Raw genomic sequence first — 26516 nt, forward strand, 5'->3', positions numbered from 1 at the left:
TGTGTTTTTGCAACAGTGAATTGCTACAGTATTTTCAACAGATATGGTGTCATGTTTTTTTTCAGAGCCTCATCCAATGCTCTCTACACAGTAAGTAAAGAATTAGCATGTTGTACAACAGCAAGCTTGTGTAACAGTATTAAGATTTTAACAGCATTACAGCCATATCTAACACTTAAGCTGTTGGGCTCAAAGCAGCATAATAAATTGCTGGAAAAGGGGATAGAGTTTGTGTTTTTTGTGCATTTGTGTGTCTGCAGTGCCACGTGCATGTGTGGATACGTGTGTGTGTGTGTACGCATGTCATAACCCTCAGGGCCAGATATAGAGTCATGTCTATTAGCTGGCTATTGCAGTTGGGGTCTTGTTTTTATTATCAGCATCCTAACGGTGGTGTGTGTGTGTGCCCTTTAATATATCACCTCCTGCTCTCCCTCTACTGATCCCGGGGCTAAGATTTATGATTCTACATTACATCTGCCTTGTCACTTTAATTCATCCATCACACACACAGACACATGTACACACACCCACAGTTACACCATCAAAGCCTGTATTAGGGCATACACCCATGTTTGGTGTATTACGGCATACAAATCCTGATCTTCTCATTTCCCATCCCATCTTAGGTCTACAGTAGATGGCTGCAGGTACCTTTGTTCACCTGGGACACAGGAGAGGATACAGTTCTAGAAAGAGAACATTTTAAGAAAACTGACAGCTTCTTAAAGCACTGTATGCCTTTTAATGGTTTCCCAACCTGCAATATAATTGGAGAGATAGCGAGAATGTGATTTAGGAGGTTGATGTGTGTATGGTTGTTTTGTATGTATGTGTGTGTCTCAGGGGAATAAGCAGGCAACCAGATTCAGTGACAGACATGGAGAATAGACTGTGCTCTGGGGACTGTGTCTCACACATTCTGACACATTTCCAGTCTGTAGTGTCCTTCAGATAAAGTGCTGCCAGGGATTTTTTGTATGAGGAGGGTTGGACATTTGAGTGCTTTAGGATATATGTGTGAGGTATGCATGTGTGAAGTGTGTGTACATATGTGGGTGGTGGTACATACTCTTCCTCATACTGTCATTCTTGTATTGAGAACACACTAGGAAGGAATGACTGCATAATTGCCTTATCTTAATTGTCATTTGGACAATTATTATTGTCATCATCCATACAGCTATCCCTTCGTGTCTTCTCTAACTTTGCCTTGGTATATCAAAATTGGTCATTTAAACACATGGGTTTTTGCTTCTTCTGGTGTCACTGCTTTATGTGTCAATAAAAAAATACTCAAATTCTTAACTTGAGTAAAAGTATCAATATCATAAAAGAATAATGTGTCATTTCATCAAGTCCTGCATCCATAATTTCAGGTAAAAGTAAATATATTGCCATGAAACCCGTAATGAAGAATGGCTGTTTACACTATGTTACATTGATCATGATGACTACAAAAAAATCGACAGTTGCACATTTTCTCTAGCAGTACAATACACTTAGATTATTATGTTGTCCAAAAGGTTGGTACAGTGAGTGATCACTAACTTTAAGAATACATTTTTCATGTATTAATTATCAATTTACATACACAAAGGCAAGGCTAGAGGAGACATAAACATTATGATATTAAAATTGTGAACCTATCTTTTAACTTTTGTGATTTATTTAAATTTTGCTAGTACCTACAGCCATTAGAGTAATGTAGTGGAGTGTAAGGAATAATGTACACAACAGAAAAACTTGAGGAAAGTACTTTAAACTCCTCTTCAGCCTCGTGTAAGGAAGGTAAATAAGATGAGTAGATTGTAAGCTTTTTGCAGTAGTTAACCATCATTTTCTTTGATATTTAGCTCTTCTCCAGTTTGCAAAGTGCTTACAGTGGTGGTGAACGGCAAGATGACATGGTGAGATTTTTCCTGCTGTCTTTTTGTCTCTTTCAGTGTTCAAATCAAACACTGTAGTATAAAACACAAAAAACATCTCTCATGCTAGACAAAGGTGTGCTCGTACCATTTTGAGTTTTTCACAATATGATGCTCCCTCCTTGATTCTTGGTGCCATTTTTCTCACAGGAGATGTGATTTTGATGTAGATGTGAGATGTTAAATTTGAGGGAACCTTTCATAGGCAGTGTCTCTTTTGGGATTTCGGGAAATGTTCTGTCACATATGAATGCAACAGTTCTCAGTCACAATTCATTTTCTAGAATTTATTCTGTTGGTATAATAGTGATGTAGCTTATTGTGATGTTTTGAGGAGATAATCTTGTGCTCCTATTGTCATCTTTCTGTTTGTATGTTTTGCATTCTGATCCTTTGGCCTTTCACTGGTGGCAGAATGGGGCTGCCCGCTGCTCTGGGCCAATTAACCGAAGTAGAGGCATCGCATCAAGCTATTGAGCACAGTGAGGGGTCAGAGAGTACGACACGTCTCCTCTGACAAGAACCGCTCCACTCCACAGCCCACCGGTCGGTATGGGGTAGGGTGATGGCCCTGTTTGGCTTTGGGCACCCAGGGGTGTGACATGTGACAAGTGAATGGGCATGCCAGTTTGTGCTAAAAGGACCAGCCGTTATGACTGCAAGTGAAGTCAAGCAAGAGGCTTCTGTAGGCAATGGCTGCTTTAAAACCATATTAATGTGTTTGAGCATCAGCGAATGTGTGTATTTGGCAGTCAGTGGGTGGGCAGGGAGGCACAGGAGCATGACACATATTCATATTGACACCTGTCATTGAGGCCTTGAAGCAGAAAGACTGCAAACACAAAAACTGCATGACGTTAATTGGGGTTTTCTATTGGGACTGTCTGTGTTTGAAGCGCTGTTTTACCTCTTTGGAAGGTGTTAGGTTGGACCCCCCACTTCTTCCTTACACCCCTTTTCCTCTCCTGTCTCTATCGCAGACTCTACTTGCAGAGCAATGTCTGTGCCGTACTGCACCGCACCGTAAATTAGTCCTCGGTAGTGACACGGTGCTTGCTGGGTAATTTGGACAATGGGGCGTTTGACAGCTCACCCATCACAGCTACAGTGCCCCAGGGAGCCACTACTCCTCCTGAGCTTTTCTCTCTCTCCTTGCGCTCTCCTCTCCTCCCTCGGTGCTGATGGAGTGACTCCCTAAGTAGCAGCATCATTCTCCAATCAACCACCAAAATGGCTTTTCATCCAGGAGGGAGCAAATGGGGGAAGGGGAGGGGAAAGGGTGGGAATATACAGTGCAGAGAGGATGTTGAAAAACCATAACTGCTGGAGAGTGAGCAGAAAAAGAGAGACTGTGATGATAAGAGCAACAAAACAACGAAATCCCAAATTGAGAATAAACACATACATAAAATATTTTACTTGTTAATGCATTAAAAAACCTTTTATTAATAGCCGCTTTAAGGATGCACAACTAACCAGTGTACACACAAACACATTGTCAGTATAAAAGACTACACTAAAAAGAAACAGCTAAATGCTTTGTAATTGCCAATTTTAATTACTTGCTGGGCATCCCAGCAATGTGACCTTTGCTCGTCTGAGATAAAAGACCTACATTGGTCTTAACACAGATATTTTAAATGTTATTTGTTTGCAAGAGGACCTTTATTACTGGGGTGAACAGTGCGTTTTTGCAGCACAAAACACAGCAACATTTAGATATGTGGTGATATAAAATCCAGAGGAAAATCTATTTAAAATTAAATTTTTTAAAACTTTATATGTATTTGGTGGAAGAAAATTGATGAGCCTTAATGATCATGATGCTTTGACCTTGCCTTTCCTGGCGCTGTGATGTGACTGGACAGACAGTGGCCAAGGCCTAGCATGACGCTGGCAACCACCAGCTGCCTCCTGCCAGAGTGCAGCCAGAGAGGTCCAAGTGAAGGTCAGGGATAAGGACCAGGAGAACATGTAAACACCCCCAAAGAGAGACGTGACTGGGTGTACAAAGAAAGGAAGAGAGAAATGGTTCTGTGCTCTGAAATCTATTACACAACAACAACATAGCAGCGGTTAATGTAACTAACGTTAGCAAAGTTGTGAGTTAGCAAACTGTCGCTACAGCTGCTGCTGCGAAGCTAACATACAGAGAGAACGAGACGGTTTCCCAGAGCCATCCCACCAAATCCAGACAGGGATACTCACAACTCTCCTGCTTATATAGCTAATGTCACAACAACAGCATGTCTTGGCAAACTAGAAAGTAAGCTGAATGTCCGTGGACAAGTAATTTAACGTTACCTGACAGAAGAAATCATGGCTGGAATGGCTGGAATAGTGTTGTCGTGGCTCGGTCTGCGCCACTTTGTTTGTTTCCCATTTACAGAGCCAGTGCTGTGTACAAAAAATATATTGGTAACACTTTCTATGAAGGTCATCGCTATAATGACTTATGCATATATTTATAACACGATATAATGCGTCCATAAGACATTATAACGTTTCTATAATCATTTACAAACATGCATTAGGCGCTATAGCAAAGTTCGTAACGTATTATGACCTTTTGATTTAATGTTTTATAACTAATAGTAATACCAGTTTACATCAATGTGCGCCAAGAATCTCCGACCATGTTCCATAACACATTATAACCACCAACTCTGCCTCGTTATGAATACACTTTAGTCACCATTTACAATTAGTGATATAAAATGTAAATAATAGCTTATAGTAATGTTTAATGTTATATATCATGTCTTTGTTTGCTTTAAGTAAAGTGTTAAACTATCTATCCCTATATAATATATTACAGGTGGTCATAAGACCATATAAACTGGTATTAGTATTAGTTATAAAACATTAAATCAAAAGGTCATAATACGTTATGAACTTTGCTATAGTGCCTAATGCATGTTTGTAAGTGATTATAACAACTGTTATAATGTCTTATGGTCGCATTATATTGTGTTATAAATATATGCATAAGTCATTATAGCGATGAGCTTCATAGCAAGTGTTACCAACATATTTTTAATCAGTGCACACACAGAACAGACAGCTAGCAGCTCCCCACCTTTAATGACTGCTTTTACTATATGCTATTTTTATATGAGATTCTTCTGTTTTCTGTCCACTTAATAACCTAAGTGAGAAGGATGAAATGGTGAAGGCAAAATTCAGGGTTCTGTTTATCGCCTCAGTGTCCATTTCTTGGTTGGAGGCCCACTCCTCAGTACTACAAATGGTATCTTCTTAGCAGTGTGTTTGCACTTTACCGCAGTGGACTAAATCAATTTGTGCAGATTAATTTTTACATCACATTCTGTGGTAAAGATAAGACCCATGAATTGGACTGCTGTATAATGCTGATTGAATTATTAATTTGGTTTATTTGGCGGCTTTAGTGCGCATGGGCTCTCTCCAGGTCATTGTGATTCTGGCCTACAATGGAATGACCATGGGGCTGTCTGACTTTTAATTTTAGGGAATGTCTGTTGGTTTTTCTTGACTTCCCCTCGCCTGCTAGGTTGTGTGATGGCAGGATTCCCCAGAGATGAAATATGAGTGTACTTACTACGCACCAGCAGAGAGGCTCAGATAGGACAGAGCGAGGGAGGGGTCACTGGCCCCTAACAGTAATCAATAAATACCTACTGCAGCCAAGCGTTAGATGGGGCCCTGTGGACAATGTGTGTAGACACATTAGTGTATATAAAGCACTTGGCTGGAAAGAGACATTAGAGTGGAGAGAAACCTGCACTCACTTTTCCTGTTTCTCATGGAGCTTCTAAAGGATTTTGCTTTTAAAACAACACCCACAAACACATATTGATTTAAACCACTGGGATCTATGAGTCCAATACTAACAAGTATTGACTAAAGGAAGTCATTACGATTGATTAATGTTCACTCAATGTAATGGGTAGGTGTGCTCAAAGCACATTTATAGGTAGATCTGATTGACAGTCTATTTATCCTGCTTCAATTGACATGACAGCTGAGTGGTTTATTATTCTGCTTGACCACTCAGCTGCAAACCACCTCTTGTCCTTCCCCATTGTAGCATAGCAGAACATTGCCTAGTAAAAGTCCCTGTTGTCTACCTATCTAGACGACCGCTTACCAATCTTTTTCTCTATTTGGAGCGGGAATATATATATGAATGATGAAAAGGATGAGGGCATAGCAAAGTGAAAGGGAGAGAGCAAGAGGGAAAGAGAGGAGAGTGAAGAGGACAAATAGGAATAAAACAGGAATGAAGAGGGAGAAGATTTATGCCAGTGTTCATCCCTGTTCAGCTTGACTCTCCCCTAATTGAAGGGAAACATTGGCCCGACTGATACAGTGCTTTTCTTTGGACAATAAATCTGTGTGAGTACAGATAGAATAGAGAGAACTTATCTTGCACAGTGGTGTCAAAGCCTGGCTTTCAAAAGCTGTTATCACAGACACTCACAATATATGATATAAGAAATACAGTCTTGCAAATATTCAGCATATTCATACAGTACAGTACAGGAAGAACCACTATAGTGCTGTAGCTTATATACAGTATACACCCTACACAGAGTGCATAATGTTTCATCTGTAATCATCTTTGTATCTCTACTAATATCACATCTAACTGTCTCTAACTGTCTTTATAGCTATCAACTTCTAATTATTGCTTTGCCACTATTAAGATGTTAAAGGTTTACAAATGAATGCACCTTTGAAGCTGTAGCCCTACTTATCAATGTAGATACCTTATTAACCACATACCTTTATGGACACAGTCATAAAACCATGGGTAGGATAATTTAAGGATTTGAAATAAATTATACATTTAAAATTGTTTATCACCAACACTTAACTATTCAAGAATTATACAACTGATTTCGTCAGTAAGTATTTGAAGTGTTTGAAAGTTAAAAGTAGCGCTAAAATTGTGTGATGGTCTGGTGTTTTTGCTGTATCTTGCGCCATAATAGACAGCCAGATCCTATTTTTAGTTGTATCGTCAAGCAACTGCTTGTGCTGAACTTCTGCCTGTTTAATGACAAATGCTTATGAAAGTGTTGATATATTATTTGTAGTTTGTTACGAAAGAATTTCATGGAAATATATAAAGTTTTCTCATTGCATTTATTTATCAACCCTATTAGAAATTACATTTATATACTGTACATACATTTATAACTTGCATCCGCAAATATATTTTGAGGGAAACAAAACGCCACCCAGATAAAGTTTTTATCAACATAGTGGGCAAACTGTTCTCTCACCTCATAGGAAAACCATGATATTCACTCTCTCAATAGCATATTCTGCTGCACCTTCAGTGGTCCAAATCCATCACCAATGTCAGTAAAACATAACTTATAGGATGCCTTCAATGCTTCTGACTTGTGAAAAGTTGAAGAAATAGCTTCATAAGCTAGATGTAATGCTCTATATTTGAATAGATTTGAATGTTTTTTTCCCCCTGCAATTTGGATGAAGGACCCTATCTCTAGTGTAACAACATAGCTACTTTTTGCTCACTCTAGAGAAATCTACAGAAATCTTTCTAGTTCTTGAGATAGCAAATTTCCAGAGCATCTTTCATGGAAAATCAGCTTTGGCTCCTGTTTACAGATGACGTCAACATATAAAATTGCTGGAGCATTTATGGTCTCAAGTGAATTTGTGAAAAAGCGGTAGGGGAGCAGCTGAAGCCCAGGACGAAGTCAAGGCAGCATGGACACTGACTTGATATCTAATGTGTTGTGAATATCCTGTCATCAGTTTTCACAGCACAATAGACCTTATTAATGTGACTAAGGTATTGATGGCCCTGTGATAATGGTGAGGTGTAATAATGCTTCAGGAGCTATTACTGTGGCTCATTTTAAGGTATACTTGAACTACATTTGTTGGATGATACTTTATATAGCTACCCAGAGCTCATTTCTAATGGAAACTATTGATGTAAGCTAGTCCTTATGTCCCTGTTGTGTCTAGGATTCAGTGAGATGATGGTCACCCAGATGTAAATGGAAGGTAATGTCAATACAAACTAGTAGAAGAAATGAGGAGCATGAGGACTAATTGGCCAGGTCATTTGGGTATTGGTGAGCTGCTTACCACATACTGAATAGACCAAACTGCTACAGGGTGCACATTGTAACCCTTTAAATTTGATGTGAAATTCTGTTTGTTTCTGTCTGGTGTGGGTGAGGCGCACTCTCTATGTAACAGTTTATGTATTTATGTAACACAGATAGATGTGCTTTGAGCACGTTTCTTTTGGAACTTGGTTTTTATGTCTTATCTCTGAGGATGTGCTTTAATGTAGCTGAGCCAGTGTTATGGTTTGATTTTGATTTTCTCATGTCCAAAATTTAATCATCTCTTAATATTGCTCCACTCCCACAGCTATTGGAGTCAACTCAAGCCAGAGAGGGGCTGACTGCCAAGACCCTCTCATACTTCTCTTCACTCCCACTTGTTAAGCTTGGATTCATTTGAGTAATTTATCCTTCTTTAAGTAGGGTTTTTTTCCAGACCATTTTGCCCTCTACCTGATGAATTCACTGACAATGCAAGAGGGCAAATTCCATTCATTCATTATCTTTATTTTGAGGGCAATATGCAGCTCATTTATCTTCAAAACTTTTTGTAGTTGTGGATGTGGAACTGATATAAAATTCAACTAATATTCAATTTGAGTCTTAAAATATTCACTAATAAGACTTACAATGTGAATTAGGAAAACTCACCCAATTACAGAGCAAAATACAATTTGAATAAAAGTGCTGCAAGGACATATTTCATTAAATTTTAAACACTCAATATGGAGGCAATTTAGAAATTTTCTGATTAAAATCAAGCCACAGCATTACAAATGCTTGGAAAAATCCATATTGCATATCAAACAGTGGAGGCATGCTGTATTAATGTTCCTCTTAAAGGGATATGACGCTAAAAAGAGAGGGGAAAGTATTTCATAATGCATATTTAATCTGTAGAAGTATGGTAATATGTTCTGCTCTTGTTGAGTATTAGGTTTGTGATTATACACATCATAGCTGTGTGTATTCACAAAGATTGCATCATCTTGAACATGGTGATTCCGAAACCTCTAAACTATTCTCTTGAACTGTCTACTCATTGCATATGAATAGAGGGAGTGGGAGGTGTGCCAGAAAAAAGTAATGTTTCTCTTTGAGCTTCTTGTTGCGCTCAGTATTCTGTTCACCAGGGAGGGGGAGGAGGATGTGATGCTGGGTGTTGGGTTTTTGGTGCGGTGATTTGTAAGAGTCAGGTCTTTCATTCATTTGGTCTTGTGGTGTCTTTTTTCATTTAACGGGAGATTTTTCACTGGAGGGCTAGTTCCATTCACTTGAATTTATTATTTCTCGCACTGTGGAAGTTGATGAATTCGAATATCTATGAGTGAGTTTGTGTGTGTGCCTCTGTGCGCGTTAATGCTTGTGCTGGGGTATGTGTGTGAGCACATGAGGCGAGCGTCTCTCTGTGTCTAAGGGAGCAACGCTTTCATGGCCATTTCAGATCTCTCTACCTCACAGTTTGACAGAGCGAGGGAGCCAGGAGGGAAAGAGAGATGGAGAGATAATGGGAATGGAGGGTGAAAGAAGGCTAACACAATCTTTAATGAGTTTCCTTGGCTCTCTTTGCCTGTTTCTGGGTCAGGGTCCCGCTGGTTGAGGATGTGGGTGGACTGATGACTATGGAGCAGAAAAGAGCAGACTAAGCCAAGGTGTGCTGAAATAGACTTCACCATTAAAGAGTCATCACCTAAATAAAGACATAAAGGAGAAAAAGCTTGACCATGTTTCATAGTTTCTTCTTGTTGAGACAGCAAAAGATGAAAGTTGGATCAAAGCAGCTAATGATCTTGTTCCAGCTCTTTAGTGCACCCACACAAACACAAACTGTGTAAGGAGGCGGTTACTCTTAAATGCCAGAGGTCACTTGAGGCTTTATTGCCTCTACTCAGTTAGCAGCAGATTAGGAGCCAAAGACTGAGTGAAGCAAGTTTGAACTTTTTTTTTCTGATGAAAAGCAGTCACACACTCACTTACATACTAAAAGAGCATTATCCAATACCATACAGCCATACACAAACACTTTCATAACAGTACACAGACACCCCCCCTCCTCCCCTTATAGTGAGGATGGCTTTGGTCATTGTCTGATTGGCTCCCCCTGCCCTTTCATTTCCTAGCAATCAACTTCAATCTGTGGCAGGTATGGAGAGCGAGATAACATAGAGACAACGTTGGGCGATATCTGCTCAGCCGAGACATTATTTAGTGCTCCCGAAGCATCCAGAAGGCAACCTCTGTCAGACAACAAGGCTCCAGCTTGTCCACACAGGACAGAGAGGCGGGTAGATAGAAGGACATGGAAGAATTACTGATGGGCTGATAAACTCTTTTGTTATCCGAACAGTCTGCCTTCCTGTTTTCTGTCCTTCTGTGCTATGTTTCTGTCTGTCGGCCCAACTCGATTTCGATGTCTCAATCTATGTCTGTCTGGCTGAGTTACTTTCACCGTCTCTCTCTCCCTCTCACCTTCTGTTTCCAACTGTATCGCTCTCTCTCTCTATTACTCTGCCTTCTTTCTTTCACACTTGTGAATAATTGATGTCTACCGGTTCGATGGTAAGAATAGAACAGTTCTGGAGGTGACAAATGGGGTGGCGAATAGGCTTCATCCTCCTCTCTTCAAAGAGTTAGAAAGTTAGCCGTGCTCGCTCGTGGGTATGTATGCCAACATATTTGTGTGCTTGCAATGTTTTGTTGTACTGTGAGAATTTGTTCATGTTTGTGTGTGAGCGAGTGCACATATGCATGCAGTTGTGTGTATGTGATTTAAGACAGGGAGATGAAAGGGAGTTGTAATTACAGGGAAGCGTATCTGTCTACTGCAGAAGTATCCGAGGAATGGCACAAACTGGGCCAAAAGCCTGAGGTCATTAGATCTGCTGCTTGTGTGTGTGCATGTGTCTGTTAGCTAGTGTGTGTGTGTGTGAGAGAGAGAGGGAAAGAGCAAAAGGAAAGAGAGAGTGTAAGAGTGAAAATGGGAGACAGAGAGAGATCAGCTTATAACTTCAGTTCCTCAGAGTCAACCTCTGAACTCTGCTTCTCATTATTGGCTCTGCCTCGCTCTCGTTTCTCAGCAGTAGCTGGTTGTGGTTAGACCAGGCAAGGCCCCGTTTCTGTAAATCCATGCAGTCTTATTGCCTGAGAGGAATCCCAGAATTTCCTGCGCTCTAAAATACACTTGTGTAAACATTCCAAAATATCAAATGATAGGGATTTCACTGTGTACTGTGCGAATGGATAATCCCATGCAAAGACTGTGGCTATAATACACTGTTCCACTGTCTCTGGTCTGCTTTCCTTTCTCTCCCAACCCATCCTTTCTCTCTCTCTCTCTCTCTCTCTGTTTTTCTGGGGCTTTCTGCCTCTGTTCTCAACTTCTCCCTCCCTTCATATTTCCTTTCATCACTTCCTCTGTCCCTCCCACCATCTTGTTGCTATCACTTCAATTCACTTCACATTGCCAAAAGAAGTGAGAAAATAAAACATGTGCATAAACAGAAGAATTGTGCTATTCAAAATATATTCACAGATAAGTAATATTAGAAAAAGAAATAATAACAAAAATGTAGACTTGAATGTAAGTGTGTGTGTGTGTGTGTGTGTGTGTGTGTGTATGTGTGCGTGCGCTGTGTGTGTCTAGGTCACTCACCGTCCCTCAGGTTGTGGCATGTTGATGCTGGATTGGTATTGGGCAGCAGGATATGCACCGTCTCCTTTGCTAAGGAGGTTTTTTTTTACTTTTCAAAGCTCATATAGCTCTTTGAAATCTGAGATTACATGGATGATTACAAGTAAATGTTCCTTATTTCATTGAATGTTTTACATTGTAGGAGGAAGTGCATCTCTGTCTCAGGCACACCTGTCAAACAGTGACCACATATTCTGTTTTCTGTCTCTCTCTTCACAGTGGACGATGACTTCATTGGTCTCGGTGATCTGCCGGAAACGTTTCCCTCAGACCCCCCCGAGCCGCTGCCGGTGTTTTTGATGGAACCAGAGGAGGCCTACATAGTCAAGAACAAGCCAGTCAACCTATACTGCAAGGCCACTCCGGCCACCCAGATCTACTTCAAGTGCAACAGCGAATGGGTTCACCAGAAGGAGCACACTGTGGAGGAGCGGGTTGATGAGAACTCTGGTCAGTAAATAGATCAGCTGCATACACATTCAAGTGTGTGTCTAAATCAACCCTGTCTCATACATAACACATTTTCATTTGTAAATGCATTTTATGTTGCACAGATTGTTTTTTTTATCACTTTAACAAGGAAACTCGAACATCTGGAAACTGCATTGCCACTGCAAAATATTTATACTATTGTATTTGTGTTCCTTACAACATGGACTCCTGGCAACTAAAACATAATTAATGTTTTTATGGTTATGTACGTATGTATGAAAGCAGTTGGTTATGGATTAGTGAAAGGTCATTGTACTGGTTAAAAGAAAAAGTATATAAAGTATATAAACTTAAGGCATGACTCAAGATTATAATTTTTTTTAACCAAAACCAAGACCACTCCCTAGCTAAGTGCTTGAGTAGCCTAAACCTAACAACACTTTGGATGTAGGATGGATGCCCAAAGATACCCCAACTTCCACCCTATGCCAGACATCATACTGTACAGTATATCAGGTAGTATATTAGTAGGATAATAATATTTTGTAGGTACAAGCGTTGATCAAAACCTACATAGTGCACATGCTCACACAAATATGTGCACAGACATACACACAATATTTGTCTGCATAGCAATATTACAAGCCAGTTTATTTGATCAGCTAGTGGCATCACCTTATCTGCGTAAAAGGCTTGGCTTAGAGCGTCTCAATAAAGACATCTTTCCTTTCATTGGGGATACTAGCACCACCACTTCTGTGGCATGTGTCATTTTGGGTGTGTAAGTGTGTGTTTATGTACATGTTTGTAAGCATCTAGAGGAAGTAAAGGAAGTGAAGCTCCAGCAAGGTTGTTTTTGACAGAATTCAGCCCCAGAAGGCACCAGAGCCATTACACACAACAGCCCTGCACTGATTGGCTGCATTCAGCTGCTGTATTGGAAATTGAGTTCTTTCTGTCGCCCACAGGTACCAATCACATCGTATTTACCCTTTTCATCCCACTGTTTTGCCACACACATGTCTGCATTCTCACACACAGACAGCTGCGCCTTCACTTAAATGTGAATGTTTAGGCATGTAAGCACACACTTACATGCACTTCAAAGATCGTCAAGCATTCTCATGCATTTTGTAGTTGAGGCATTTAATATAAATGCCTGTCAAGGAAATACACAGCATTGTTGCAGCACAGGTGATAAACAAGCAGATACACAGATACAAAAAGATTGTTGCAGCTAGCACAAATATAAAAGGACTATTGAAAAAAACAACCCAAATCCCAACCTGAAATCCTTTCATTTTGACCTAGTGTACTTCAGGAAGAATACACAGATCTGAGCATGTGTTTCATGGTTAGGATTATGAAAAAGAAGAGGTTGGAGGTAGCAGTGGCTTTTAGCCTTTGTGTCAGAAGGTTTTGTGCTAAAAGCATCAACGTGGAAAACAACCCACACATCATACACGCATCCACTCGACCAGGCGTTACCCACAGGCTATTTACTGCACAGATAATCATTCATTTATGCTCTTGCGCACCACACCACACACACACACACACACACACACACACACTAGAGCGCAGTGGATGTGTGTAGCCTTTCTCAACCCACTCCATTGCTCTCTGATTTCCCCAGATTGACAGAAAAGCAGCACCGATAGAAACTGGCCAACCTGGTCAATACCACTGATACTGTAGCCTGAAGAAATTGGATCTCTCCTCTTTACCCAGCTCTCTCTCTACCCCTGAGTTTCTTGTTTTCTCTCGTCCTGTCTCTGTGTCTCACTTTCATGTTGGTGAGTACTTATGATCTTATGAAAATAAGATAAAATGAGAGATAATGATATATTGATATTGATAATGAGATTAAGAAAGTAATAGAAACTGCGAGAGAGTGAGGACAGAAACCGCAAATGCCGGTGTTAATTTTTTTCCATTGCATCTTCATCCAGATGTTTAACACACTTGGATGACAACTAAGGTGCTGTTCACTTCATACACATACACAGGAACAACATTGTAGATCCATTTATTTGTGTGTATTACATGTGTTTAGCAAGTGAGTAGTGGTCCTGAAAGGCTTGACAACACTAGGGATGGCCTATGGATCCTTTTGGTCAAGTTTAAAGAAAAGTACCTTCAGTATTTTCTTCTCATCAATAACTTGGTAACTCCTTGATATACTGACTTGAAGGGGATTAATACTTATTCAAACAAATATTTTGTATTATATTTGTAGTTAATTTAGATCACTTTGTAAGATCTACTTTCACTTTGACATGAAAGGGTCTATTTGTGTTGATCGATTTGTCAAAAAAGCTACATTGAATTCACTCTGATTCAGTGTTGTAAGAAGCACAATAAAACATGGAAAAGTTCAAAAGGGGTGAATACTTGGCAGTGTATGAGGCAAATAAAAATTGTACTTAAGATGTTTGCGTCATAAAAGCAACTGCCTGCTAAAAGCACAATTTGTGGGGCATCAGGAGTTGCCATGTAATCAGCAATATGGGTCTTGATTCACTGATGGCCTTTCCCTGCACAATGTTCTTCACAGCATGAAACAACTCACCTGCAGCTCTCCGCTGTGGCTTTTCAAGAGACCTCACGTGGGTATATGTTATGTCCAACGGCTTTTTAAATCAATGGATGTGATACACAGTGGGCAACGTGGAGCACATGCAACACACAAGCACTTGACACAAAGGTACATACAGTACATAAAACTGATTACCATCTCAAGTGGTGTAATTAGACAGTATTGTTTTCAAAAGAGTAGGTGATTACATGTGGAAAATTATAGACCATTTGATTGCATGTGATTATCCTATAATAATGTGCTTGTCCAGAAACAGAAACAACAAAAAGAAAGAAAAAAGTTATATTTACACAGTTGGCAGAATGGATTGTGAATGCACCTGTGCAAAAAAGTTGTTGTTTTGTTTTTAAGTTCAGCTGGGGACCAGTAGGGAATAGGGAGAGTTTTATTCGTGTGACCATGAACCACTCTAATGTGAACTCGACCAGTTTTGCGTGAAATAATGGGGGTGCACATTAAAAGAAGACATAGATTCTGATCACATGTACAAAATGTTACTTAGCAGGAGGCAATAATAGAAAAGTGGTGTGAAGGAACAAAGCGTGAGGGCAATTTGTTTTACAAATAGCCTTCTCGACAGTGATGATTTAGCTTTGGATACTCATCCTGCTGTCACCTGAACACTGTAGAATTTACCTCACCGTGCTGAGGGCAGGTTATAGTCTGCTGTGAGCAAAAGGAGCATTGATCTGAGCAAATGAGCAGCAAATTATAAGTAGACACAGCGAGTGTAATGTACACTTGAGACAGCTTTTCACTGTCTCTGAGAAATGAGTAAGAAGATCAAACAGGAGTGCTCTTCGTCTGGCCAGATAATCACAGCATTTACCCCATCTCTCCTCCTTCAGTTCTCCTTCAATGACCAATGCTTCCTCTTCTGCCTGACTGGTCTCATCAATAATGTTAGCCAGTGCTAATACTAAGAAGCCAGGCTAGCTCACTTTAATGATCACATTAATAATGAATCATTTCCAATGAGGTTCCCTACTTCATCCAGCTATTAATGAGACCTATTGTAGAATAATTTCTAATGCTAATTGCCACATTGACGGGTGTGAAGTAGTCCCTCAATGCTGGTCCTGCCATGGGCCACACTTGCTTTGCCCCTCTAGATTGCAAATTGAGTGAAGGTCTGTGTTTGTTTTGTTGTTATAATTGTAATGTTATACAGTGTACTAAGAGCTGCTAGCTGAGCAAACACATGAAGTCACTGGATGAGGTCAGCAGGCTCATTTGAGAGCCCAGCTCTTCTGCTAGAGTGATCCTTCTGATGTATTTCAAGTGCAACACGTCAGTTTAATCCTGCTTTAGTAATAGCTATGAAGTCATGAATGACTCTCAAAGTGGAGGGCTTATAGTAACATCAGACAATAATATGTATATGTACAATAATAATGCTAGATAATTCACCACTATAGAAGCTTTTCCAGACATGCAGAGAGAAAAAATTAACTGATTCTGGCACGTCACATCCATCTTTGACATTCACAAACTAACAGTACACATTCTCTCAGACAAACACATTGGCATACAGTACAGATGACCACTGACACACACCCTTGGACTCACACATGCATGTTCACACACACACACACACACACACACACACACACACACACACACACACACACACACACACACACACATACAGACATTCTGTTAGTCTGCCTGTCGGCACACTGTGTAAATTTTACATGAGAGCTAAGCTGGTGTGTGGGATGTCACTGTGCGTGGTGTGTGTGCCAGAACAGGGGAGGCTGTGTGAATGCACTGAACCTGAAGTAAAATGGCATGTTCATTTTTTAACAATCCAGTCTCTTTGCATTTTTCATTAAACCAGAAATTCAGACACCTACTGTGTTAACCTACAGTAGTGAAACTGCAGAATCAATCCTGAACCTTTCTAGAAATTGTGGTCATCTGGAATATTCTCTTCCACTGGTGCAATATCTATAAGAGAATTTATAATGATTTGTATTCTTTGTGATACGGACTGTTTTCTTTCAGAATGTCTTTGTCTCAGTAATATACAAGACAGATAAGACTGCATCCATGAAAACTAAACTTAATGAAATTTTAGGTATCCAAAATTGCTCAATAGACTATATCCAGATTTTTATTGATAAATCGGTAACAACATGCGTGAGCTTAAACTACAAGCAAAGCTTCACAGTGTGTCTCAAGCTGGTCCATTTTATCTCAAGTTCAGTAGGCAATGAATCACTAAGTAATGAATTAGATAGGCAAAGATTAGGTACTGATTGAATGAACATCAGGGCACTGACGAGTCAATGATGTGTGACACAATTTCAAGGCAGCACATGAGAATGATGTCAGCTCAGCAACACAAGGTATCTCTGAGATAAGCTCAGTTAAAAATAAATAAATAAGACAAAGGTTTCAGTTGCTTGCCAAGTGGCCATTTTTACAGAATCAAAAACCATAAAACACAGCTAATAAGAAGAGGAAGTTCTATTAATGTTCAGTAACAATAGTCAGTATTACTGTAGTTTTGTTGTGTGCTCTAGCTCCTGTCTAGTACAATTTTTAGTAATCTAGTGGTGTACATCTGACTGACTCCAAAGATCCCCCCAATTCAAGATGCTGTGAGTAATGTTTTCAAAATATCTCACTATGTCAGCCTGACAATGTGTCAACTAGCTAGTGATGAGCCTTAACACAAGAAGCTTTAGGATCTTTGCTCTTTGTTGTTTTTGTGGTTTCCATAATTGTCTAAAGCTTCCTTCTTCTCCCATTTGTTTTCCAATATCAAAAACTAGAGGCAGGAGATACCATGCTAAATAAAGGGAAGTTTAATAGTTGGTTGGCTAATTATCAATACCTAAGAGAAGCTAGTTAGCTCACTAATTATCTAACTAACCTTTGAAAAGCTCCATTTTAGTGCTATACTAGTACTTAGTAATGTTGGCCTTTTGACAACATGATCATAATTATATAACACAACTATCCCCTTTTTTGTGTCTAGTGAAGAGACACCAGCCTCATCATTCTTTTTTGAATTAGCGTGCAATGATGTGCACTAAGGAAAGAGTGTTGGGGATGTTGGAGAGAACCACATGGGAAAACATTTTTACAAATATGAGCAATTAGAATGTGCAAAAATCACACAATATCTGTAACAGTGAGAGATGTAGGCTACAAATCCCTGTTCACTTGTTAAGTCACATGACAATGACTCAAAGCTTTTTGACACATCCGGACACCAGCAGTCCAAAAAAATGGCAAAATTTGGAACATTTGGTCAATATTATAGGCAGGCTATGCACATAGCCACACAGTACAAGAATAGTGTGCACAATCATTAAACCTTGGATTGGATGTATTACAACTGTAACAGAAGACTCCCAGTTTCTGTCATTCTGTCAGCTAACAATAAAAAAATTGTTACAGAGTTATCACCAAAACTGGGTGACTAAAGAGTGGTGGAAAAGCTGCCAGGCAAATAGTGGTTTGTAATACTGATGACAGGATGTGAACTGGGCAGAGGACATAAATCTGTGTATGCAGTCTTCCAAGTGGTAATGGTACAGGTTTGTGGCGGAGTTCTAATGGTGTGGGGAATGTTTCCTATGTACACAAAAGGCCACTGTCCACTTTCACATTATTGCTGACCAGGTATATGAGCATGACAGTTCCTGGAAAATGACGTCAACTATTTTTTTTTTTTTTTCTCCAGTGAGCTGCACAACCCCCATATTTAAACCTAATAGAGCAGAACTTTGGGGTGAAGTGGCATGAGATATTCACAGCATAAATGTTCTTCTGTAGAACTGCTGCAGCACCATTGAGTCAATGTGTCCTGTAAAGTATTTCCAACATGAAACCATGCATATTGAAATCCAGGTTGTTCTGGAGGCCAGCAGCAACTACCTAGTAGTATAGGCACGGTCTTACACACACACATTATAATAATTATCTTCTTTTAGTATCAACCCTGCTCACATTGGGTTGAAAGTGTTATCTGTCTCATAATGTCTCAAATATCTGTCTTACCGTTGTCAATTTCAAATTTTCTTTATGATACCACCTCACAAATATCCCATTTAATCAAAAAAGGATAACGGAATGAGCAGGAATATGGCACGATATTGCATGGCGAGAATCTGCAGCTGGAATGAATGCTCTTGCACCACATAATCCAAATATATATGCATGCACTCATTTTGGATGCTCTCACACATACACAGACATACACACACTGTAGGAGCAGCGTAATCTGCTCTAGAGGGGCGGCTGTGGGTAGAGGCATTTGTTTTGGGGATGATTTGTTTGTTTGGGTCCTGGCACCCAGATGAGCAGTAATCAGAGGAGTTAGCAAACAGGATTGTGTTAACCATGACGCCGAGATTCCTCCCCCGCAGGGCCCAGACCCAAACAGCTCAATGCTTTGGCTCTAGAATTGGTGACAGACTAACACACACATACACAATCACAAATACCCATTGTCAAAGTATGTGATGTGACTGAATTGTATTGATTTGTTTCATGGGATCTAGTTCTGACTTTAGCATCGACTTCTCCCAAGCGAGAGAATACAATGTTTCGATGTGTGTATTGTATGAAGGTAGTGTGTATGATATCAACTGATTCATTTTAGTCTCACTTGTTATCCATCTTCTCTGTTGATATGTACTAATACTTTTTGTTGTTCTCCTTTACTTTCTCCCCTTCCCCCATTTCCCTTTTCTAAATTCCCATATTCTTCTTCCATATCCTTTCTGTCTTTCATTGCAGGCTTGGTTGTGAGAGAAGCAAGCATAGAGATCACTCGGCAGCAGGTGGAGGAACTGTTTGGGCCGGAGGACTTCTGGTGTCAGTGTGTGGCCTGGAGCTCTGCAGGGACCACCAAGAGCCGCAAATCCCATGTCCGTATCGCCTGTGAGTATTCTCATTCCACTCCTTATCCCATTACTCAGTCTTTATCTTCTCTCTCATATTCGGATTCCTTTTCCAAACAAAATATCTCTGCTGCCAAGGAAATGCATCTCTCAGAGAACTTGTGTATCGTGACAGATTTATAGATTCTGGAGATAGAAGCAGTGAAAAAAAGATTTTACTAACATGGGACTCAAGTGTCCCTTTGAACTTGAGTTGATAAAAAGCCTTCAGAATCTGAATCAGTTTCCTTGTGTACAATATAAGAGTAATCACGGTGGAGAGGCTACGGCACATGTTTATGCCAGTGTTCCCTCTTTTTCTTGTAGGTGGTCCTCATTTGTTCTCTGCCTGTGTGTTTGTCCTCCTGTTGGAAAGCACAACACAATTGTTTCCAAGTAATGAGAAATATTGTGTTGCCTCTAAAGTTTGGGCTCATTTTTAACTGTTCCCCAAAGGATCTGCCAATCAAAATCTGAAAAGTAATGAAACCCCAGAAGACGCAGATGAGGAAAGCTGAGTTGTAACAGTATAGTTTAGTTCCTGCAACACAATGCATATTACATAACACAGCTGCTTACACATTGTTGTCAAAATTCCACCTGAAGGGGCTTCTTTTATAGTATCAGCTAGATCATCAAACTTTCAACTCCTGTCAAAGTCATTTCAAGGCGTTGTGACTGACACGTCCCGCTCAGCTTTGCATTTTCTGTTTTGACTTGTGGCAAACAGACAAAAAAAATGCAACACCCACTTGCAGTGTCTCAGATATATTGTTATCACTGCTAGATGGGGCTGGATAGGGATATCACTTGAGCTTAATGTTTGGCTGGCAACTCAGTGCCACTGTCAGAATGATTTCATCTTCACTATACAGTACAGCAGAGTAGCACAGTAAGGAGTCAATATCCATGTTTTTCACCTGATCTACTCCATTTCGAGGCACTTAGCATTCATATACCTCTCCCTCTCAGTTTTTATCTCACCTAATTCTAATTTTCTTCCTCTGCATCTTTATGTAGTTGTCTCTCTAACTCTCTTTCTTACTGTTTCTCCCTGTTTTCTGTAGAGTTTCTCCTCATATTCAGTGTATTCCCTCTTTTTCAAACAGCAGTAGCTCTTCTCATTACTGTTTCTATTATACTAGCCTGGTGAATCAGAATCATGCCTCTCAGTCTCCCACTGAGCCCACTCCCGCTGCTCCACCTCCTATAATCACCCATGATGAGCAGCCTTCCAGCACTAACCTATCCTTCAAATCACAATGGACCCCTCTTCCCCTCCCATTAGCTTCTGCTGAATGGATTAGCTCCTCTACTGGGCTCTCTCTCCAGGCAGGCTTCTTGTCAGAGCCAGACTCTATCCCGTTAGGCTAATGGAAACTGGGCTTGTTTTCCTCTCCTCTCCCATCATCTAAACATGCAGTTTAATCAGACGGTGAGTCAGAGCCAGCGATGGTGAGTTAAGAGGTTGTTGTGTTGAAGAACTGGCTTTCAGACTTGCAAAAAGGCTGGACTGGCTAAAAGTGTTGTGCGAGTATCTATGTATTCTTTGGAAGAAGAAAGAATACCGTAAATTCCCGTTGATTGTCTTTTCTTTATGTGACCTGAGTTTTTATTGTCCATATTTAGGGAGCAATGATGGCTTGCCAAAGACAGGCAATAAGAGTATGTGCACAGAAGCAAATTAAATAAAGATCAACGGAAATACATCAAGATTGTCAGAGTCTAGTGTTTGATTTGTTTGTTTGTGGCCTTCTGTAATTTTACAAAATAATGAGTAAAACCTTAAATGTATTACTAGTGACTTTATTAATGATTAAAGCTCAAACATGATAAGATTTGCACCAGATTCTTATGATTAACTAAGTGTGGAAGAAATTGTTACTGAAGTGTAATGCTGGTGTAATTTAGCATGACAAGTATTCAAACATATCCCACTTAAAGTAATGATTGTCATATGTGTTTCGCTGCTGAGGAGGGAATGGTGTGACTCCCACAGGAATGTCCACTCAGCTGGTCCCACACCCTTCAATGTCCCGCCACACCGATCAGGGTTACACGAAGTGAGGAAAGGAGAGACTCCAGAGGGGAAGCATAATTTAAACCCACATCCAATAAAATATACAGTGCAAAATAATCACTCGCATGCTACTTTACTGTGTTTCATCAAGAGTAAACCAGAGGTTTGCATTAAATCATGATGAATAAAAAACAATGCAAGCACTGGGTGTTTAATTTTAATTTAACAAGCTGTATTTGATCTGTTGATGAGTAAGAATAGCATGAATATTTCACATGAGCTATACCATTAATGCTAATGGTGTACAATAATGCATCCACTTAGTGGATTTTAGTTGACACTAAAAGAATAAAATGAGTGACTGTGGGGCGTCTAAACAGTTTATTTGTCATTATTTGGCTTTTACTGACCCTCACATGTATGTAACCATGTTTTACTTCTCTCATGATAAACACACTATAATCAATTGTAAAAATGGGCCAAACCAGAACCTGATATGGACCTTACCATAGGCACTGCCACCAGTAAGTGGCCGCTACACATTATGGTTCATTATAAACCACCAAAAGGTATGTTGAAGTACTGCACACTGAGCAGCCAGGCCAGTACCGAGTGAAGACTTGCATACTATCCATTAGCTTTACACGGACATAGAAGATTAAATGTATTGGATTTGACTGCAGTGCATATATAGTGCCGTATTACAAGTAGGAAGTGTGTCAAAGTGTAGGGGAAGGTGTGCCTGATTCTCCTTCTCACCTGTCATAGTTTGACATCTTCCTTTATCTTTTGGAGGAAATATGAACTAGGATCCATCTCTACATTGTAGTTCTGACATTAGAGCAACTGTACAACGGTTCTTACAACTTCAAACAACAGTAATCTTTTGAGACATAGTTTTGCTACCTTCCTTTTCCTGTCCTGTCCTCTCCTTTTCTTTCCGTCTTAAGAAAAACTGTTTGTTCTTGGTTCAAATTCCATACAGCTATGTCCCAGAATATGCCCCTCCAGTCATTCCCTATTTTAATTTCATACCAGACTTTCACGGAAATTGCTTTCAATTCAACACTCACCCTTTCAGCTTTTATAATACATTGAAATTTGTGGAGTTATGGCATATCCCCCCGAAGCCATGGATACTCTCAGGTTGAATTGGGACAAGGGCTCTCACTGAATTTGTTATTTTAAGGTTTATTTTACCAAATAAAAAATGAACCTTAAAATGATCATAGGTTTTCTTTGGGGCTTCCGGGTGTAGCTTGATCATGTATTCTGTAATAAGAACATGACCAAGTTTCTCCCAGATGGGGGTGTGGAACAGTTAGCTGAACAGTAAAATGTATCTGTTTCTGTAGAATGTCTGATGAAATCGGTAAATTGAGCCTCTGTTTTGATCAGGTTTTAGGAATGTCTCTTTTCATTGCAGATGATGCTGTCTTATGATGTCCTATATATGCATTCATACACATACTCCAATCTCTTCAGACATTAAACAGTTATTTACTATGATAGATGTGGGTACTGTAGCCTATTACAATTATATAACCAATGTACCCAAGAGCATTAGACTTATTATGTGACTTATTATGTTCTGAACCTGAAATACATATTCTGCCATACAATCTGTGTCACTTCACATCTGCTGGTGCTTTAGTCTTTTAGTATACCCACATCTAGAACCTGAATTCAAAGGAAACATGCTATCCATATATTAACAGCATTTTTTGAAGAAGAATTGCCATATAGTTTCCACAGACTGAATCGCTGAACCAGGGTAATTTCTGCGTTTGTTTCCATGGACACAGTTAGGTCTAGGTAGAAGAAGAAACTGATTAAATGTATTGTTATCAGAAATTAGATGTAAAGTAGATGCATGCTCTTAGTACTTCTCATACTGTTGCAACAAGTTTGCAGTTTTGTTAGAGCTAATTGACTGAAAATAGTAGTGCTTGATCTCACAGTCTTTTAACATGTATATTTCATGCTTACTTCAACTCTGATCTCTCAAGGTTTGAGTTTGATTTTAAAGTTAGCTGTAACCTCTCAGCTTGTAGTTACCGCACAAAACAACGAGGGATCAGTTCATGTCAGATTCTTTAGTCTCTTCTTGCAGATTAAAGACTGTAGAAGAGAGTTCCTATTTGTGCACCTGTCCCTATTCACCATATAAATTTACTGATTTTGGAAAATTCAAATGTATGTAGAATTTTTGAATAGGAAAAACATGCTATTTTGAAACACGCTGGACGTGGTTACTGTTTAAGATTAAATCTGTCAGTAAAAAAGTTTACGAGTGTGTTTTCCAGGAGTATTGCAAAGGCTGTGGAAATGGTATCAGTGGAGTTTGGAGGTTTGATTGTAGATTTGATGCTTCAGTAACTCCGAAGTAGTACTGTAACTCCCCATTAATCTCCTCTCCTCTGTTGTTGTGCATGAGGCCCATGCTCCTGTCTCAGTCTGTGCAGCAGGTGAGGATATATGTCTAATGGGCTTCGGGTCCCAGTGTAGCATGACACCTTCAGTAATCCTTCCCTGTCAGCTCCACTATCCCTGCCCTGCACTTCTCTATCAGGGCTCTCACACCACAAAAATATTGGTTTTTCATTGGAGGGCGAGTGATCCCCTTCTCCGCCTCTCCCTTAGATCGACTTCAGGCAAGTTTATCTTCGTGCTGTAGGTGAGGGAGTGATAGAAAGAAAGCATAAATCTCAGTTACTGTTTCTAACATTTAAATACGCATTGTTATTCATTGCTTTTGCACATGGGGCAATTATTATTGATGAGTCTGCCTTTTCTTTTGAAGATTTAATGTTAGTTTACCGATACTATTATTGACTGACTTAGCATTTAATTTCAACCATAGTTCTCAAAACAGTCCTCACATCTACAAGTCAATCATATAATGGTAAATATTGATACAAAATGTGTTTCTGTCTCTTCATTGTAGACTTGAGGAAGACGTTTGACCAGGAACCTCTTGGGAAGGAAGTGTCACTCGAACAGGAAGTGTTGCTCCAGTGTCGCCCACCTGAAGGCATCCCCGCTGCTGAGGTAAAGTTCAATAGGCATTTCACTGAGCCGGCACTGTAGTTGTCAGGATAATTAGATTACTTGTTTGAAATGATATGTTCTAATATGCACTTATACAAGTTTCCCTTAGAAATGTAGGCAGTTGTGATTATCCATACTTAGCCCAGCAACAAGTTCTTGCCTCAAATCCAATAAACTGGCTAGTCTGAAAAGAGGTTTATGTGAAGAGCTTCACTGACTTTTTGGTGTTGGTTTCTGCTGAAATGTTGCCACCATTTCTGGTGTGATTTTTAAAAGAGTATCTAATGGGTAGCTAAAATTTCCGTATATTGTATATGTATATTCGCGTATGTATTTGTTAGCATGCATTATATTTATATGGGAAATGCCAGTCACTGGTTCTGTTCTTTTATGCAACTTAAAAAGGTGAAAACTGTGTTGATTGCAGAACTTGCCTACGTTTTGAATACCCATTTCATAACTTGCAATTAAATAACACTGAATAATTCTGACACAGTCCAGTGAACAGATAAGGACATTTTTCCACCACTGCCTGGGCTATTTAAGCTGTTTGTGTATTTCCTGAACATCGGCCAGTCACTGCAATTTGGTCATAGGAGCGAAAATTGTAATTATCTGCTGAGGGGAAAAAAGAATAAAACCAATTGTGTCCCTGTCTTACCTTAGCTCAGCCAATATCTCCTCCTTGCTCTACTTCCTCCCTGCCCTACAGTAGAACACTGTTATAGCTGCATTTGAAAAAGCTCAGTTGAGATTGCAGGAACATAAATAGAGGATGAAAGGTTGGTTTGATGGGTGGGGGGCTTTGGTGTTTTTTTTGGGGTTGGGGGGAGTTGGGGATGTAGGGACTGAACTCTGTAAAGGCTTGTGATTGACCTGGAAAAGCAGAGTTAAGTGAGTGGAACTGCACAGCATTTATCCCTGCTGAAAGTGCTGACAGGCTAAATGGTCGAAAGTTTGGGACTGGCTCTCTGCAGACTCTCCTTATACAATCCAGGCTTCAGTCTGATAGTGTTGCTTTGACAGCCATATAGTACTGGTGATTCTGCCGACTGTCTGAGGTCCCACTGTCAATCCTGGATTGGCTCAGTACAGCCATTAAAGACTCAGCTGGGGTCCAATCATGACACATCTATGTTTTTTGAGATATGGAGTTGCTGTGGCAACCCAGATCTATATGGGTAAAGGTATGCAATTGTGTGTGTCACCTCTTACCATGACATGTAGCCAAAAGCATAAACAGATTGTTTACTATTCTCTCTGCATTCGTCTGTATTCTGACGAGATTGTTTTCCCTGTTTACTTTTCCTTCCATAATCGAGTTAAATTTTATGTGTGCACAGAGGCACTTTTTCAGCTTCTTTAATTACTCACACTTACCTCATGGCTACAAAAGAAAAAAAAGACAACAGTTCCATTCCACAAGTTGTTCTTCCTCTCTTTTTTTCTAACTCAAACAGCTGCCTCAGTAGGAAAAAGGACAAAACTGAATGCTGCTTTTTCATCTGTGTTTGTCAGGCCTTTTCTCACAGAAGCCCGCCAGAGAAAGAGCCTTGGAAAGAAAGCAGATGGGCTAAGTCTGTGGTTACATATGAATCTGCAAAAATATGTAGCAGCCGTTGTGAAGGAAAGATCTGTCATATTTCACCCACTCTACGACAAACAAAATATAGAGAGAGAGGATAAGAGATACTGAAGGCAGAGGGAGAAGAGCTGTTGAGGGTTGTCGGGGTTGGATCCAGTGGGTTGTTGTCAGGCCTCCAGTGGGCTGTCAGTTCGCTCTGTGGTTCCTTTATAGGCCT

At 39.9% G+C, this 26516-nt stretch overlaps 1 protein-coding gene across 3 annotated transcripts in view; it reads left to right on the forward strand.

The window, feature by feature from the left end:
• Window positions 1-26516, forward strand: part of unc5c (unc-5 netrin receptor C) — a 118133-nt gene that overhangs the window by 57741 nt on the left and 33876 nt on the right. For all 3 annotated transcript variants that reach the window (XM_038733502.1, XM_038733503.1, XM_038733504.1), the window contains exons 2-4: window positions 11934-12164; window positions 19501-19644; window positions 24611-24714. In XM_038733502.1, the coding sequence (XP_038589430.1) occupies window positions 11934-12164; window positions 19501-19644; window positions 24611-24714 (479 nt within the window). The remainder of the gene's footprint in view (window positions 1-11933; window positions 12165-19500; window positions 19645-24610; window positions 24715-26516) is intronic.

This window comes from Micropterus salmoides, unplaced genomic scaffold, assembly GCF_014851395.1.
Source record: "Micropterus salmoides isolate LMB-PRFRI ecotype aquatic unplaced genomic scaffold, ASM1485139v1 Ms_hic_scaffold_20, whole genome shotgun sequence".
NCBI lineage: Eukaryota > Metazoa > Chordata > Actinopteri > Centrarchiformes > Centrarchidae > Micropterus > Micropterus salmoides.